Raw genomic sequence first — 17,947 nt, forward strand, 5'->3', positions numbered from 1 at the left:
ACAAAAAAGTTGTTGAATTGAATTGAATTGAAAACCTTTTGGCTTTTAGAAATCTTATTAACTTTCATTCACACACATTTCATAATTAAGATACTTTATAATTGAGTGTAGAAAAAAATCAGGAAAGCTTATCATTGAAAACAAAATCTCTTTAAGTTTGTACAATAAATTATGATGTTTTTGTCCGTACCTCCTTATAATTACCATGTTGATGTTTCATAATTCCAACATTCTCATTATGATGAGCAAATTCACACACATGAAATTGTATAATGCAAAAATAAGAATTTACATTGCATGATAATACCTATTACCCAATATGCAAGAAATAGCGAGTGCAGGACAAAGAAGATTATGATCATTTCCATTTTTATGACATTAACTACTTAATTGGATCCAATTTCTGTATGAATTACTTACTTGACAATATGAATTTGCGATACGTAAATTTTACATATTACTCCACATCACCCTTTTAGCCAACTAATACTTTCAGATATGAAAGTTATTTCTAAATATTTGAAGATTAATTTTTCACACCTTGGGAGATGATTGACACGCCTGTGTAACTTACACTAATTGACCAGTGTATTGAAAGATCCCCTTAAGGGGGGGGGGGGTCCTATAACCTCTTTTTTTCACCTGTGAGATATACTTAAGAGTTAATTCCTAAGATTTAAATATAACAGGTATAAATTAAATCTTAAACTGTTCATTAAACATCAGTATAAAACTCAAAAGTTGAGTATGAATTAAAAATATTGTATCAGGTACTGAGCTTGTTACTCTTCTTTTGTGCCTTGTGCAATTAATATTAAGTACATTAAATATTCCATAATAACATTAAAATATTACATAAGCAATATTAAAAACATATGTTATTTTGATTATGGCACATTTTACCAAAATAAGAATATATCTTATAAACCCATGATAAACCTTAAATTATATATATACTGTATAATAAACCACAATATTCCAAAATATTTTAATTTAAAAAAAAAAGAAATAAAAAACTGATAAGAGGGCGTCATATAAGCAAAATATCTTGTGAAGTAGGCATGTCATATGCTTCAGTGAGATAGCACTTTAAATCTGCAAAAGTTCCGGCCTATCACAAGGAGACTTAACACGAACATACCACAGCCTCCCATAACACACATACGCACTCACCACACGCATACATACCACACACACAGGAGGCCGTCCTTAAATGACCTTAGATGTTAATAGGACGTTAAACAAAATAAACCAAACCAAACCAATCATCTAAATACAAAATAAAATCAAAGCGAACACAATATTCAATACATGAATTTTATTCAATTTTATTTGAGAGATTGCATTTTGCCTCAATTACTTATAATATTCAGACCTTTTCTATAATTAACTGAAATAAAACATAAATATCCATAGGTTTTTAAAAGATCAGTTTTGTGTTTGTTATGATATTAAAACTGATTATTAAGCAAAAATATACACACATAAAAAAAATTTACTGCATAAATGAACACTTTTAGTTCATTTATAATAAACTCCTGAAGTGAAGCTTTCGTCAATATTTAAGAGATATTTTAGTCGGACCAAAGAAACACTTTAACTTTTTTTTTTTGCAAATTTTGACACTGTTGTAGATTTATAAATTTGAATTAACCATTTACATGTTTCCAACAAGGAATTTTTCCTAAGTCTAGACTTGCATTGATTTCAGTGATAGGATGATGACGACCCAATATTTTTTAGATTAAAAATCAATTTTATGAAGTCAAAATTTACAGGTTTATAATTTTTTATTATATGGTACAGAATGTAATGATAATTGTACAAATATATCATAAATTATCACTTAGTCAAGTAAAATGATATTAGTTATAATCCTGAATATTTTGATATACACTGTAATTCAAACATACTCATTTGATGATGAGAAAATTACAACTCTTTATTCCCAGACTCTTAAACTCTTAAATAGTATGCATATCAAAGTCCTTAAATATTGGATGGATCCTGCATTCAAAACCCAATTCTTCACAAATCTTTACCAATAAGTAAAAAATCTTAATTCCTGAACCCATAGACCTTAATTTTTAACTTGTTAAACTTTTAAAATTTTAGTTCCATATTTGAGATGCCTCAATATCTAAATTAATGAACATATTGTTTTAATTCGTGAATATTTAAAGAAAATTCAGATACCACAAAATGTAATGATAATTGTACAAATATATCATAAATTATCATTAAGTCAAATAAAATGTTAATAGTCAAAATCCTGATATTTTAAGATTATTCAAACATACTCATTTGATGATGATGAAATTCAAATGTCATCACTTGATGATTTATGATTAAAATTCTTAATTTTCAGACACTTAAATTCTTAAATCTTAAACAAAATAGACTCCTGATTTTGGACAGATGATGCAGGTGTAGAAGAAATGACAGTCATGGAATCTGCTGCAAAACATCTTATAGGTTGATCATACTATTTATTAAATTCCTGAATGTTTAAAAAAAAAATCAAACATCATCATTTGATGATCAAAAATTCAAACTCTTATTTCCTTAGGCACTTATAATTATATACTCCTAACGTTGGAAGGATCCTGTCACCAAATCAGAAAACCTTAAATCCTAGACATACTTAACTCCTAATATTGGATTGATCATGCCATTTATTAAATTTAGAATTTTTCACTCATAATCCCATAAATATTAGACTTTTAACTGCTAATATTGGACAGAGGAAAGGAAATTCTTCTTCTTCTTCTTTTTCTTCTTCTTGACTTCTTTTTCTTCTTCTTCCATAAAGTAGAGGGATACAAATCCTTAATGGCTGTAGAATGAGCATATCTTACATAATGAAGGGGGTATACAAATTCTACAGCTACGGTAAATATATATATATTGGGCATATCTTACAGAAGTTAGGGGGATACAAATCCTATGGCTATAGAAATGAGCATTTCATTGTATGTCGAAACTTGGGAGTTTAGAAATCTGGCCCTCAATAAACAATTCTTTTTGTCGCTATTTCAGAAATCATAAGTACAGAAGGGATCTTTCTCAAAATATCTGCCCCCATTGATAATTACACCCTTGTAAAGTACATATCTAACCCCCATTGAATATTACATCCTTGTAAAGTACATATCTACCCCCTTTGATTCATAGAATATTACATAATTTCCATTAACCGAGCAGTTCGGGAAAAAAAAGACAGATACAACGAAGAGAAGCAATTTTTTTTTATCTTATTACCTATGATAAACTGAAATATACATTCAACAATTCAAGTACAATATTTTTAACTAAGTGTCAGATATTTTCCTAAATTATTCATTTCATTTATATTCTGAGTAGTAACCAAACCATCATATCAGGTCTGGTATAAGTTCTGGCATTGAAATCTCCAGTTATGTACACATTAATATTTGATTTATAACTTGTTATGGAATCTTGCAAAATTTGCTATTTTTGGAGAAAACACTGATTTCAGGTGCAAAATAGCAAACCACAAACTAGCTATGTTTTAGATTTTCTTCAAATTTTTACCATTATGCTACATGTATATTTTCAACTAAAGACATCTTACTTTTTAGCAGTTTTATAGAAGATTACATTACTTTCATCAAAACCAGTTTTCCTTGGGAATACATATTTACAATAACCATTTAAACAAGAGGCCCATCGGCCTTAACGGTCACCTGATTTTTGAAATATTTCAGTAAATTTGAATGAAAGAATGAATTTAAAAACAAATAAAACAAATGATAGTCAAAAATGTGATTTCCCTATAACTATAGTAAAGTGTATCCCCTCCCATGGGGCAAACGCGAGACCCCAGGGCTAGGAAATTCACAATTTTGGTAAAGCACCTTAAGACCCTTTCATCTATGAAGAGTGTTTGATTCCACCTTATCTGAGAGTAGAGAAGAAGATTTTTGAAGTTTAAGTCAATTTGACCCGTTTTGGCCCCGCCCCTCAGGCCCCTGGGGGGTGGGGACCATATAATTCACAATTTTGGTTCACCCTCAGCCATGGAAGCTTCCTGTAAAATTTCATTGAATTTGGTTCAGCAGTTTTTAAGAAGAAGTTGAAAATGTAAATTGTTTACGACGCACGACGCACGACGCCGGACAAAAGGCGATTGCAATAGGTCAACTGAGACTTCGTCTCAGGTGACCTAATAAAATTCATCTTTTTCGAATAACCAGCATTCATTTAAACATATATTGTAATAAATGGCAATTATAGATTATTATTGATAGGTACTGGAGAATTATTTCTCAAAGGTGATTAGTAGGTTCCCCTTGGTGATTAGTTAATTGTGCAAATTCAGTAAAGATTTGTGGTAAGAAAAACAAAAAAAATTGACAAGCAGCCATCTTGATTTTGGAGAATTTAAGATTGTCATCACTATTACTTGAAAAGAAGTGGAGGATGTTCCTCAAACTTCACATGTAGGTTCCACTTGTTTCTGTTATCTTATTATTAAGAGGGAAAGAAGGGAAAAGAAGAGACATTAAGAGGGAAAGAAGGGAAAAGAAGAGATAAGATCTGTCTGCTATTGAACCAATAAATACCATTCAATAGTGGGTGCCAAGATCCCTCTCGGATCTTGTTATCTTATTAGAATAACACTATATATCAGATAATTAAGTAACAACATTTTATTTCAGAATACTGGGATTACCAGGAATCTCTGTTAAAGAACAACAAGCAAGAGCAGAGGAAATAGAGCTGCTGATTTTTTTTAATTGTTGATAGATCTTTTTAATTTAATTCATTTTTTTAAAGTGCTTGTTGGTATATTACATTTGCAGTGAAATATGAGTATACAGACATGTTTGCGTGAAATATTTTTTTGAAATCTCTATTGTATTTTATTCCAATTATGGGTTTTATGCTTTAACTGTGCTTGTTTTAAAATCAGTTATACAATATATATTACATTATTTGTTCACACAAAAAGTTGATTTATTTTTTCCATAAGTGTTTAAGCTTTTAACATATTTTGAGGGGAATATTTTCTATCATCCTATGTTAACTATATAAGGCTAACTGCATGTTAGAAGCATTGTTTTCTTGTGTAACTGTTATATATATATATTCCAATGAAATTTACATTATAACTTTTTCTCTTTGTGCTTATCACTTTGTCCATGCATACCTATACAACTGATATTATATTGCACATTTGTTTTCTCATTTTCTTTTTTATTAAAATTTAATCTTTGTATTTTTCATTTTACTTAAAAATATACCTGTTTGTAATATGCTACCTTTTTTGCAGTGAATACATGACTTTGTAAAATAATTATGGAAGTCTCCTTTTTATTATTCCAATTATGGGGTTTTATGCAAAATACAGTGCTTGCTTTAAATTTGCAGTATTACAGTGCTAAATTCATTAGTTATAGAACACATATTTTATTATCTGTTTACACTAAAGATTTATTTGAGTGATTTTCCATTAGTGGGTGAAGTTTTCAAAAAATGATATCTCACAAGGGAAACATTTATTCTATAACTTTGACTTGTTTCATATTGCCAACTGTTTATTTCATGTCTTTGCCTTTGTGCTCAATAAAATGTGAAAAGTAATTATTTGTCTTATCTTGTTGAGGTTTCAATTATTTGAATTATAAACAATGGTTAAAGCACGAAGTTTAATTTTGTTTTCGAAAGATAATCAAAAACATAAATGCTCATGTATTATGCTTCATGTTTCATTTCATTAATGAAAACTGTTTAAGAATTTGAATCAAAATTTTTACCAAAGATAGGTCTGAACAACAATGTCTTCTAGTTATCATCATGGGAATGAAAGCGACAAGATTTATAATTATGAATGTCATATTGATATCTTCAACACAATTATTATGGCACGTTTGACCGACGTGGCTGCTGAATCTATCTGCATAAACTATAAACATCGGAACCATACAGAGATGAGAAGCTTTTGTACTGACATCAAGAGTAGCAAGGGATGGCACACATCTGATGTCATATAATGTTGCATTGAAATTCTTATGAGTGGTTGTAACCCTCACCTTTAATTACACTACAAAGTTAAATATTTAAAAGTTTTAAAGAAATCATTTGAAACATGTTGTAGGTCTCCAGACAAAAGTCAAATACTGAAATAAACAATGTGCAGTAGACTGCAAAAATGGTCAAATCAATTTTTTTCATGGAAACATAATTTGATAATAAAGCCTTACCAATTTCCCAATAAGTATAGAACGACAACACAATATATAATGTATATCATAATAATCTCATCAAATGTTCTGTAGGCCAAGAACTGTTGTAAAAAAAACATAACTTCTCCCTCAAATGTTTGTCAATTAATAATTAAAATATTGGATAAATAAGATTTATATTGTGTACTGTACTTGATGGAATTAATTTGTGTTACTCACCCTGAACTGACATCATTCATACATAGCTAAAAAATCTCAGATATCTTCAATAACACAAAAATGTTGAAGTCCAAATCATGTCATAAAGCAGGTGGAAGTTGTTGTTTTTGTTGTTGTTGTTTTTTAATAAAGAAGCTGTCCGATTCGTTTTTAATATATCCGGATTTCTGTTTTCCGGCTCCTTTTTTATTCATGACCAATGCGTAAACGAAAATTAGGTCGTGGATCGGGTTTTTGGATAATTATTTTAAAATACTTCTAGAGAAAACATATCAAAAATATTTTTCATATGACTTCTGTATATACCAAAGAATACTTAATTGGCTCCATTATCCCGTAAAAATATCGGTTTCGGGTCCATTATCGGCCATTTCGGTAATTCAACAATGACGGCAATGGGGTCGTGGATCGGATATTTTGATAATTATTTTTAAATACTTTTAGGCAAAAGAAATAAAAAATATTTTACCTCGGACATCTATACACACCAAATATTATTCTATTGGGTCCATTCTCTTGTAAAAATATCGATTTCGGGTCCATTATCGGCCATTTCGGTAATGCAACCCGGACGACAATCGGGCCGCTAATCGCGAATGTTTAAAAAATCGAATTAAAATACTTCTCGGTCAAATAAACCCCCGATATTTTACATATGACACAGTTAGGCACTGTAGAACATATATTCGAGTCCGTTCTCTGAAAAGAATGCTAATTTAGCCCCATTTTCCTCCGTTTCGGTAATTCCATCTCCGTTTCGGTCCGTTTCGGTAAATACCCCAACCGCATAAACGAACAGGCCCCGGGAGTCAGACTCATAGTCAGAGAACCTGTATCATGTAGGGCTTTCAGTGACTATGACTGTCTGTACAGTGCACGAATATAATATAAAGGCATATATGGGTTTGATTAGATCAAGAAGGGAGGAAACAATCAATAAATCGTGTACGTATTATTCCAAAGTGTTTCTATTACGTTCCTTTCCAAGTAGTTTGTAAGAGAACTGCACTGGGTTTTTATTGTTGGAGATGGATTGGATGGAATGACACATCCCAACGACTTTCCCAGAGCGCCAACTTGTCTAAGTCTTCCTGTAGGTTATCAGCATTTGACTTAGAACTTAATGTCAAATACATGATGCTATCGTCAGCAGACGCCTAACAGTAGACTTGGTGTTTGGAGATGTCGTTCATATTGAAAGGGAAAAGACATGGGCCGATGACAAAGCAAACGTTACTTTGATGGGTTCAGATTTTTGGCCACACACTGTTCTCTGTCTGATAGTAAACTTTCTATCTAGGTGTTGACTTTGTCATTTACTTCATACTATCTAAGCTGTTGACAGAGTAGAAAATGATTTGCTCTGTCAAGGGAAGTCCATGAAGAGGACATCGCTCTGATTTCCATCATCTACAGTCTGTGATACATCTTCTAAGAAATCTAAAAGCTGACTCTCGCATGATCTTCATTTGCGGAAACCGTGTTGGAGTTGGTATGTGATGCTATGGTTCATAATGTTGGATACTATAATGTGATCTAGGATTTTACAGAATACACAGGTAAATGATATTTGCCTATAATTTATGGACTTTGCAGGATTTAGTAATTTGTTGAAAAATATTAATAGGGTTGGGGGCAATCTCAAGGGAAAGCCCTTTCAGTACTTTTGGTTTCACACTGTCTGGACCTGCTGCTTTGTCTGGATTTAGATTACTCAAGAGCTGGGCAATACCTTTTGTTCTGATAGTAATATCAGGCATGACCGGAAATTCCGAATGGAAAGGCATACTATGTAAGCCGGGGTGGGCAATCACAACCACAAAGCATGGGCTCTTCACTATTTGTTTATTTGTATACACGAAAAACCTACAACATAAATACACAACCATCACACACAAATATAGAATAGTCTATATACACTTACCAGGCTCCCCGATCATAGTCTGTGAAGAATGACTCCAGCGGTAACAATGTTAGATACATATGTTTGGTCGATCTGGACTGTTGCGAGTCCCAGTCTGGAGTGACTGTTGGCGGGTAGAAACACGGGGCTTAGGGCGAGTAGGAAGGGAGTGTTGGGTAAAGTCCGTGGCAAGTCATACAGTCCGTTCGTCATGATCACTGGTCAAGCCTGAGATATACTCAGGACATGCACACTACACACGTGACCACATACACCATTCTACCACACTCACACAATAACAGGTACAAAGGCCCAGATATGTTACTCTGGGCTACACTACATTGACGGGGAAACTGGTCTCCAGAGATGTTGCGTTTTTTTCTAAAAACCGATTGAAATTGTGCATTTAAAACACGTGCTTTGGAGACAGGGTCATACACTAGTTTCCCTTCTACTTTAAGAGATGATACGTCATTATAGTCTGGTCGTTTTTTGCTTAATTTAAGACCAAAATGTTTTCATGCAACTGTGTTTTCTTCGTGATTCGTGGGAATTAATATGCCCTAAATATGTTGCCAGTATGGTTGACGTAGCGCTTTCTGAATAACATATATATATATTTAAGAAAATATTATGGAAAGGTCAATTTTTGTTTTGTTTTTTTTTTTGTTTTGTTTTCGTTTTGTTTTGTTTGTTTGCATTTTTGTATTTGCGGTCCCTTTTTCATACAAGTTTGTTTTATCTTATGTTTTACCCATGGACGGAGATACTAGTATAATTTGTCTTTAAAGGAAGCCACAGATAATTAACATCTTAATTGGTTATGAAGGGAGTTTATGGTATCATACTATAGAAAGCAGAGAGCTTCCGTACACCACCGTAGTTTTCATCAAAGGATTTTTGACAGTCTTTACGATAGACATTAAAATGATCCGAAAGAAATATTCAGTGGGTCAAGCTAGCACTCACAGCGAAACGAAGGGAAGCAACTCTGATAGATCAGAGTGTATGTTCGTTTGTGCTAAATTATCAATCATAAACTAAAATATTTGATTTATTATAACGGAAGAACATATACACAAATAACTTGGATGTAAGATTGAAATATTTCAGATGTTTTCTTATGAGGATTTTTTTTATGTTGAATTTTTTAATATTCCGGAAAATCATGATAGTGTACTTTTATTAGTCTATCCCATCCGACTCCAAATGACGCTTGAAGCGGGAGGTACAATGTCGAACTTGGCTAGGACCTAAAAGATGGAAAACAACAGCGCCGACATCTCAGACAAACGTACACGATTTATTGGTTGTTTCCTCCCTTCTTGATCTAATCAAACCCATATATGCCTTTATATTGTATTCGTGCACTGTACAGACAGTCATAGAAACTGAAAACCCTACATGATTACACGCTCAGACCCGGGGCCCGTCAACAGGATGGGCACACTATTCAGGTGGAATAAGACCTCATATTACCCTGCATCCAGGGCCATAAATGCATAATATATACGTATATGAGTAACTCTGACTATGAGTCTGACTCCCGGGGCCTGTTCGATTATGCGAACAAACCGATTCGTCTGTTTTAAATGTAATTTTTCAGGCATATAATGCAGTTGTTAATGCAGGCCTTGCAATTCTTTGGCAAGATTATCTGAAAGCAAAATATCTACAGGTCCGCCCTTATTTCATAAACGAACAAGTCTGGTCCAACCATTTGGCCCGCAATAAACGAAAGTGGATCCGATTGACAGTCATTTTGTACGTATGATATGGTCCAACATTTATGAAATAAGGCAATATGCAAAATATTTCCATCCCGTAAGTTAGTAAAACTGCTCCGTAAATGCATTACCATTACACGTGCCTGGGAGTATACCAAACATGTTAATGTAAATATATGATTATATATACAGTTGTAGGCCTGGATATTTTGTCCTCATTTGCAATACTACACAATTTGTGGGTATATAAAATATTATATGTCATTTTATGTTGATTTGTAGTGAATACAGCTTTAGGAGTTGAGTTAACTGCTGAAGATGTTGAGAGCAACCCAGAGTTTGTGCATCTTCTCTCGGTCCTGACCAATCACATCAACGATGAGGGTGTGTCCTCTCTTGTACATAAAGATCTCCAACAGGTAATATAACTATGCACATGTGCAATAGGAAAGGAAAGATGCAACGACCAGGTGAGGCTGGAATTCAAAGCTTATATACGTACACTGGCTACACTTGTACGATCGATCTCATATATATAACAGTGTACTGTAAAATGTGACCCACGTTACCATTTGTGCTTATAATTATACCAGCGAGTTGTGCGACATTACTGCCTCCTTCAACACAGTCGTTAACACAGAATACACACAAAACCTTATAACACCTTCTGTAGGTATTAAGTTGGGCGCCAATTGAAAATTCAACAACCAGACTTGGACTCAAACTTGGCACCTCCAAACTCTAAAGAAGCTCTAGCTAGCTATTTCAGCTACCTGGCCTCCATGGCATATCACGCCAGTGACTCGGGTTCGATTCCTGTCGAGGCATTGAGCAGCGATGTGTTTTTCCCTGTTCTTTCACAATTACTTACTTTAGGACTCGTACAACTAGATATTTTACTATGTGTTATTAATAGTGATCATGACTTTATTATTTCAGGGATGCTGTTATTGTTTTTCTTTTTTTCCCTTTGATTCCATTTATATAGAGGTTACACAACAAGTGGTTGTTGGATATGGAATTTATTTCCCACTCGCAAGTTGTTTTTTAAAAGTTACAAAAGACACGAGCTTTAGCAAGTGTCTTTTGCAGCTTTTAAAAAATAACTTAGGATTGTGAAATAGATTCCATATCCAACAATCATGAGTCGTGTGACCTGTTTCTACCACAATAATATCGGCTTGAATCAAAGGGAAATGTGGTCAAGTATAATTTCGCATATGCAAAAAAAGTGTACCAGTGACGTCCAGGACCCGGTGATGTGACGTCATTCGATTATTGATGACGTCAATAACAATTGCAGCTTGGGTCAAAGTTCGAATTCTTGACCAATCAAAAGACCAGAAGGTCATATACCACCAGTGGTATATAACATATATTTATCAAACAGTCGGCACATCTATACAATGGCTTGAGAGTGGAATAACAGAGCGTATTGTGGTAGAAATATTTCTATACCATTCATATGGGTGCCATTTTATATACTTTGGAGACAAATAGTTATATAGGCTTTTAATGGTGTAACACCTTTTATGTAAAATCTTGTTGTATTTTGCGTGATTTAGTTTAAAATGCATTTGACACTTTGATATTTTAGTGTGGATAATACATTTACATATATATGTATACACTTACTTACAGTTGGTAATTATACAACCATTCTTACTGATATCTTTTGTGACTGCGAGTTCAAAACCTACGTGGGGCAGTTGCCAGGTACTGATCATAGGACGGTGTTTTTTCTCCGGGTACTCCGGCTTTCCTCCACCTCTAAACCTGGCATGTCCTTAAATGACCCTGGCTGTTAATAGGACGTTAAACAAAAACAAAACAAAACTGAGATATATAAATAACAAATGCTGTAGTCAGTCTTCTAGTAAGCATATTTGCTTCAGCTGTTTACTGGTAAGTAACTATAAAATCCATATCATCCCTCATGCATATATGCTATAATTCTTTGGAAAAAAGGAAGCATTTTAAAAACAGTAATTATATAAAATTATCAAGAACTGTGGGCAAATCTTTCTAATGTAAAGTTGTTGATAAATTTAATTGCAATATATGGAATATGTATAATGTTTTGTATGATTATTTCTCTGTAGGCAGAAGAAGAGCTGAAACATGAAAAACACAGTTGGCTATTGCAGAAAATTCTCTACCATGAACTCGAGGAACTTCTACATGATTATGACATTAAATCTCAAGACACTGCTTTATGTACAGAAGATAGACAGGTAGATACCTATATACATCAGTAGACAGGTAGATACCTATATACATCAGTAGACAGGTAGATACCTATATATATACATGGACATCAGTAGACAGTTAGATACCTATATACATCAGTAGACAGGTAGATACCTATATATACATGGACATCAGTAGACAGGTAGATACCTATATATACATGGACATCAGTAGACAGGTAGATACATATATATACAAGATATTGGCATCAGTAGACAGGTAGATACCTATATATACATGGACATCAGTAGACAGGTAGATACCTATATATACATGGACATCAGTAGACAGGTAGATACCTATATATACATGGACATCAGTAGACAGGTAGATACCTATATATACATGGATATCAGTTTATAGCACATATCATCTTGTCATGTGAAAGCTGCTTTTCCACAAGAATTTGTTTTAATATATATTTATTTTAACTGCCTGACATCCAAAGTAGAAGCATATATTGATTTGCAACATGTAACCTGGTAACAGGATGATGAATAACATTTCTTTTATGTTTCCATTTTCCTCTAGTTCCACACAATCCTACAGGAGACATTGACACGATCTGAGATATCCGACTACTTGTACTGCTCTCCAGATCCCTCCTCAAAAAACACACTTTTGGGCCTGAGTGAAGCAGAACTGTCCCAGCAAAATCCCCACAAAAAGGTGAGTATTGATTAGCTCTGGATGTATGCCCACACAAAAGTAGGTATTGGATATCTCTGGATGTATGCCCACAAAAAGATGTGTATTTAATAGATTTGGATGTATGCCCACACAAAGGTGTGTATTGAATAGCTCTGTATGCATGCCATCAAAAATATGGTAATTGAATAGCTCTTGATGTAACAGAACAGTTGGAAATTTCACATTATCATTATACATTTATATATGTAATCATACAGTATAATGGTAGGAATGTTACATTGATCATACTAAGAAAAATAATACTATTATTGTATTGGTATATAGGGGCCGCGTTGGCCGAGTGGTTAAGGTGTCCCGACACTTAATCACTAGCTCTCCACCTCTGGGTTGCGAGTTCGAAACCTAAGTGGGGCAGTTGCCAGGTACTGACTGAAGGCCAGTGGTTTTTCTCTGGGTACTCCGGCTTTCCTCTGCCTCCAATCCTGGCACGTCCTTAAATGACCCTGGCTGTTACTAGGACGTTAAACAAAACAAACCAAGTATTGGTATACGTGTTGCATGATTATATCATAAATCTTATAGATAGACAAGCTCCACCAATAACTTTGAATTCTCTTACTCCTCATTTTCACTGATGGCTTAATTCTTTTCTTCATCCTTTGAATTCTCAATGACAGCAAATATATCTGACAAGAATTACTGCTGTAGAACTTGGACATACAGTACCGGAGTAGAAACTCTCGCATTTGCTTAATCATATTTCAGCACAAAATTACAAAATCTCGTGTGAAATTAAGATCACTGATTGTAACATTCTGTATGCACATTTAGTTCTTTTATATGAACTTTTCTGTTTGAAGTTTATTCTCTGTATGAAATATTTTCATTGTTACTCATGTTGTCAGTTCTTGTTTTACTCGTTATTATCAATGACTAATTCAAATGTAATATATGTTTTCAGCATCTTCCTTTCATACAACAAAAGCTGATCCCAGACATCGAGAAGAGACTAACAGAGAAATGTGACACCCTTATTAACTTCCATCAGACTGGTCTAAATGAGGGTAAGGATATTGATATTTGAATTTTCACATGGCTACTCTTGACATCCTGACTTACTTGGTAGAGAGATGTAATCTCATTTCTTCTGAAAATTACGAATAGATAAGAATTTTTATATCAATGTGTAAGGTCTAATCTACTCAAATATGTTATGTTCTGCTGGGTAAAAGATGCTATTCATCGGTTAGCAAGGAATTCGAATACTTGATTTCTAATCTGGCCTTAATTATTTTTGAACCTGTTTATTATAATTACTTTGTAGACAGAAATTAAGTCATACACAGCTTACCATTATGGCAAGTACTTAATTTGATTAGATTATTGACAGAGTTATTGCCCTTGATTGGGACCCCCCAGGAAATGCAATTGATCAGATTCAAATGTGATTTTCACGATGATTATTGATTATGCCACTGATAACATATTTGAGTGATGGACTAGGACAAAATTTTCGAAAAATTGTACATTTTGAACATCATGTTAAATAAGGATTTCTGAAATAACCTTAAAAAACAAATTGTTTTACCACATTGACTGCATCATTAGTATATGAATGCTTTTTGCACTTGTTCATACGATATTTTGTCAATTTGATTTGATAAAAACAAAGAATCATTCTTAAGAGTCAATTTCAAGAATTTAAAATTTTCAAAATGATCTAAGTGTTTTGAAAAATATAAGTTTTATCAAAGAACATGTACAGTGTCTATAAAATATAAAATCCAGTGCTTAAAACTTCTGGTCAGCATCTGTATCTTTGGTTAAAATATTAATCTAAATGATAGGAAAATGTTATTAACAGGAAAAAAGTAGAAATGTACAGTGTAAAATTTTGGAATGAAAATATATTTGGTGGCATATGGGTGAAATTTCATAGAAATTATTTTGTATGTTGACATAAATATATTGTTTTGTCTTTAAAAAAAAGGGGGGGGGGGGAAGGGCCCTGTTGCATCTTATCAAACAGTATTCTTCCACAAAAGATTTCATTCAGTGTACACTTTACCCATATATTATCTATTACTTTTTATAATTTTTCCACAAGATGGCATTGAAACGTCCTTCAGTCCTACAACACAGTTACCTGCCCTTGTGGAATCTGATAAACACCAGCTACAGAAAACAAAGGCTCAGTTGAAAACTCTAAAGCATGATAAGGACAAACAGTTCTGGTTGTACTATAAGGTGAGTTGACATTACAGTCCTGGGCCTGTATTCATGAAACTGTACTCATGCTCAAACAGAACTTTTGTGCTCATGCTCAATTCTGTACTCGGTGAGAACGTATTCAAAAACTGTATTCATCAATCTTTCTGAGAACGTTCTCAGCTGTGTACGGTAAATAAGAGAACTCTCTAATGTTTGGAGTTTCGTTTTGTGTATCGTGGGAATACACACGCCTGTCCTCGGAGCAAATGATACTAAAAACCGCAAGGGAATGGCAGAATCTACGCTGCAGTCAAAGAGAAAGAACCTTCAGATGTAATTTAGAAATATTTGACTGGTAAATTTTGTGAGAAAAATAAAACAATAATTGACAAATATCAATTAAGTAAATAAATTATAAGTTCTAGGCAATATAAATTGTCATATTGATAGTATCTATTCTCAGTCTGACTTAATGCTTTGTACAATTATATTGTTGCAGAAAGAGGCAATAAATTAATGGCTTACAGTGCTCGGTTAGTGCTGCAAAACATATTAATGTTTGTGTATGCATCAGAACAGGGCTGTTAAAAAAAAGAGAGAAAAAACAATGATATCCATGGTTTATATCCATAAATAACAAAACTTGTGAAAAAAAGTGAAACTGATAAAAAGGTAATAAAATAAGGTCAAAGGTCAAGGTTAAATTTTGTGTGTTGTATAGTATATCATATATGCTTTATATTGTACGTAGACTTTGATAGAGTCCCTGGAGTTACTAGAAGAGGTCGTATCCAAACACAGATTTCAGAACCAGACTGAACAAAACACTGTCACGACAGAATGGCTGGTAGGGAGATGTGATGGCCTATGTCTCAAGATCAGGTGTGTATACAGAGAATAATTACAATAGTAATTTCACTCTCTGAACATATAGATAAAGATAAACAAGATTTTACTTTCTATTTTCTGCTTGAGTGTTATCCTACGCTGTGCCCATCATTCAGTTTACAAGCAGAAAATCAGCCTATCATTAATAACCATTTTGTTAATTTCCTTTCTTTAAAAATACTTCGAAGAGAGGGGTTCAGCATCCAGTATATTTTGTCCTCCACATTTTCACTTGAAAACTTGAGTTATGTCATAAAAAAGTACCTTAAATTTGTTTTTAAGTTTTGTGGGAATCGCAAAACGGAAGTAATGTTTTTACCTGTATTTTTAGCTCAGACTATTGCTATGTGTTGCCTAGGACACGACAAATAAAAAACGATCCAATATACTGTTTGGTTAATATACAGATTTGTTTTAATACTTCAGATTGTTAGAGATGCAGGTTTTGTGCGATACTTACACCAAGGATACAGTGAAAGCTCTACATTCTGTCAGGTAGGTCCTCAATAGAATCAGGTAACTGTGTTGGGAGACTTAATTATCCCACACAAAATGTTGTTTGAGGTGAAGATGAACCAATCACCTATAATCCACAGTCATAATTTTCATGTTCTCTGAAACCTGACTATTTTGACCTCTAAGTATTGAAGTATCTTGTCTAAACCAAACAGTTAAATTGAAAATCTGATAGTCCCCTATCTAAACCAAACAGTTATATTGAAAATCTGATAGTCCCCTATTGGTGAAACCAGGGACACTTTAGGTTTCATCCCTGTCCATCTGTCTGGCTCTTCCATCCACCTGTCAGTCTGTCCACTCAATTTTCCGCACTTTTCTCAGGCGTGCTTCATGGTATGTTGGTGAAAGTTGGTATGTAACTTCAGTATGAGTAGCTACAGATCAAGTTTGAGTTTCAGGGTTTTGGGTTCAAGGTCACTGTAACAATTTTGAACGGGGGTCGGTAGGGGACATGTTTTGCTTTAGTAATACCCAGCATGCTTGTTTGAATTAAACAGTAACCGTACGGTTAACAACTGCAGCTGAATTCCTGGGTCTAATCCAGTTTGTTACATCATGCCGCTGGTTCAATCCAAGAGGTATCATTGATCTACATCACAAATTGTTATTACAGAGACCATTTGGACACAAATTTCCGTGACAGCGATAAAGAATTTCATCACATCTCACAGGCTTTACGTTCATATGAATCTGTGGGTATGGGATTTGATGAGCTGGTTGAGGAATTCAGAAAACTCAAGGAAGAGAAGGACAACAAGCAATGGGCTCTTGCAGAACTTCATCACGGCAGTGACAAAAGTGGATCAGTGGTAAAACCTTGAAATATACTTCTACTGGAGCGATTGATGCTGCCACATCTCTCTATATTTTGAGTACTCATCGAAAATGTCTCGGACAATGAAATTGTTTGCCTGATCTATGTGGAAGTGTAAAATCTTATCTTCAACTCTGATAACTCGAGCCCAGCAGTATAGATTCTTATAAAACTTGCTCTGTTACCCAGAAATCTTTGGATAAGGTAATGTTTTTTTATGTCTCTGACTTCATATTTGTAGAATTTATAGAAGAAGCCTCATGTATTTGTTGTTTTGTTACAAGTTAGCAAAGAAGCATTCGGCACAATTTAGTTTCATTAGTGATGAATCTAAGCGAAATATATTACCAAGTTGTCTAGAACGTAATCATAACTGATATGAAGTTGCAGCATTTAGAAGCTAAATTATTTTATAACACATCATGACATTAATATGTAATGCTACACTATAGCTGTGATATTTTCCCATGCAATAAAATGGAAAAAAAACCTATGGACAATACAGTACCATAATTGACGTTTGTTTGTATTTGAAGGCTCTGTCACAAATAATACA

General features: G+C 33.7%; 1 protein-coding gene across 1 annotated transcript; it reads left to right on the forward strand.

Annotated features, from left to right (window-relative positions):
- The first annotated feature begins 9,516 nt into the window (after positions 1–9,516).
- On the forward strand, positions 9,517–17,901 carry LOC117338106 (HAUS augmin-like complex subunit 4). Its single transcript, XM_033899305.1, has 9 exons — positions 9,517–9,625; positions 10,341–10,477; positions 12,161–12,292; positions 12,840–12,977; positions 13,921–14,023; positions 15,067–15,206; positions 15,922–16,052; positions 16,485–16,553; positions 17,191–17,901. The coding sequence occupies exons 1-9, from the start codon at positions 9,592–9,594 to the stop codon at positions 17,396–17,398; spliced, it is 1,092 nt and encodes a 363-aa protein (XP_033755196.1). The 5' UTR covers positions 9,517–9,591; the 3' UTR covers positions 17,399–17,901.
- The last annotated feature ends 46 nt before the right edge of the window (positions 17,902–17,947 follow it).

The sequence above is a fragment of the Pecten maximus genome, chromosome 11 (assembly GCF_902652985.1).
Source record: "Pecten maximus chromosome 11, xPecMax1.1, whole genome shotgun sequence".
Classification (NCBI taxonomy): domain Eukaryota; kingdom Metazoa; phylum Mollusca; class Bivalvia; order Pectinida; family Pectinidae; genus Pecten; species Pecten maximus.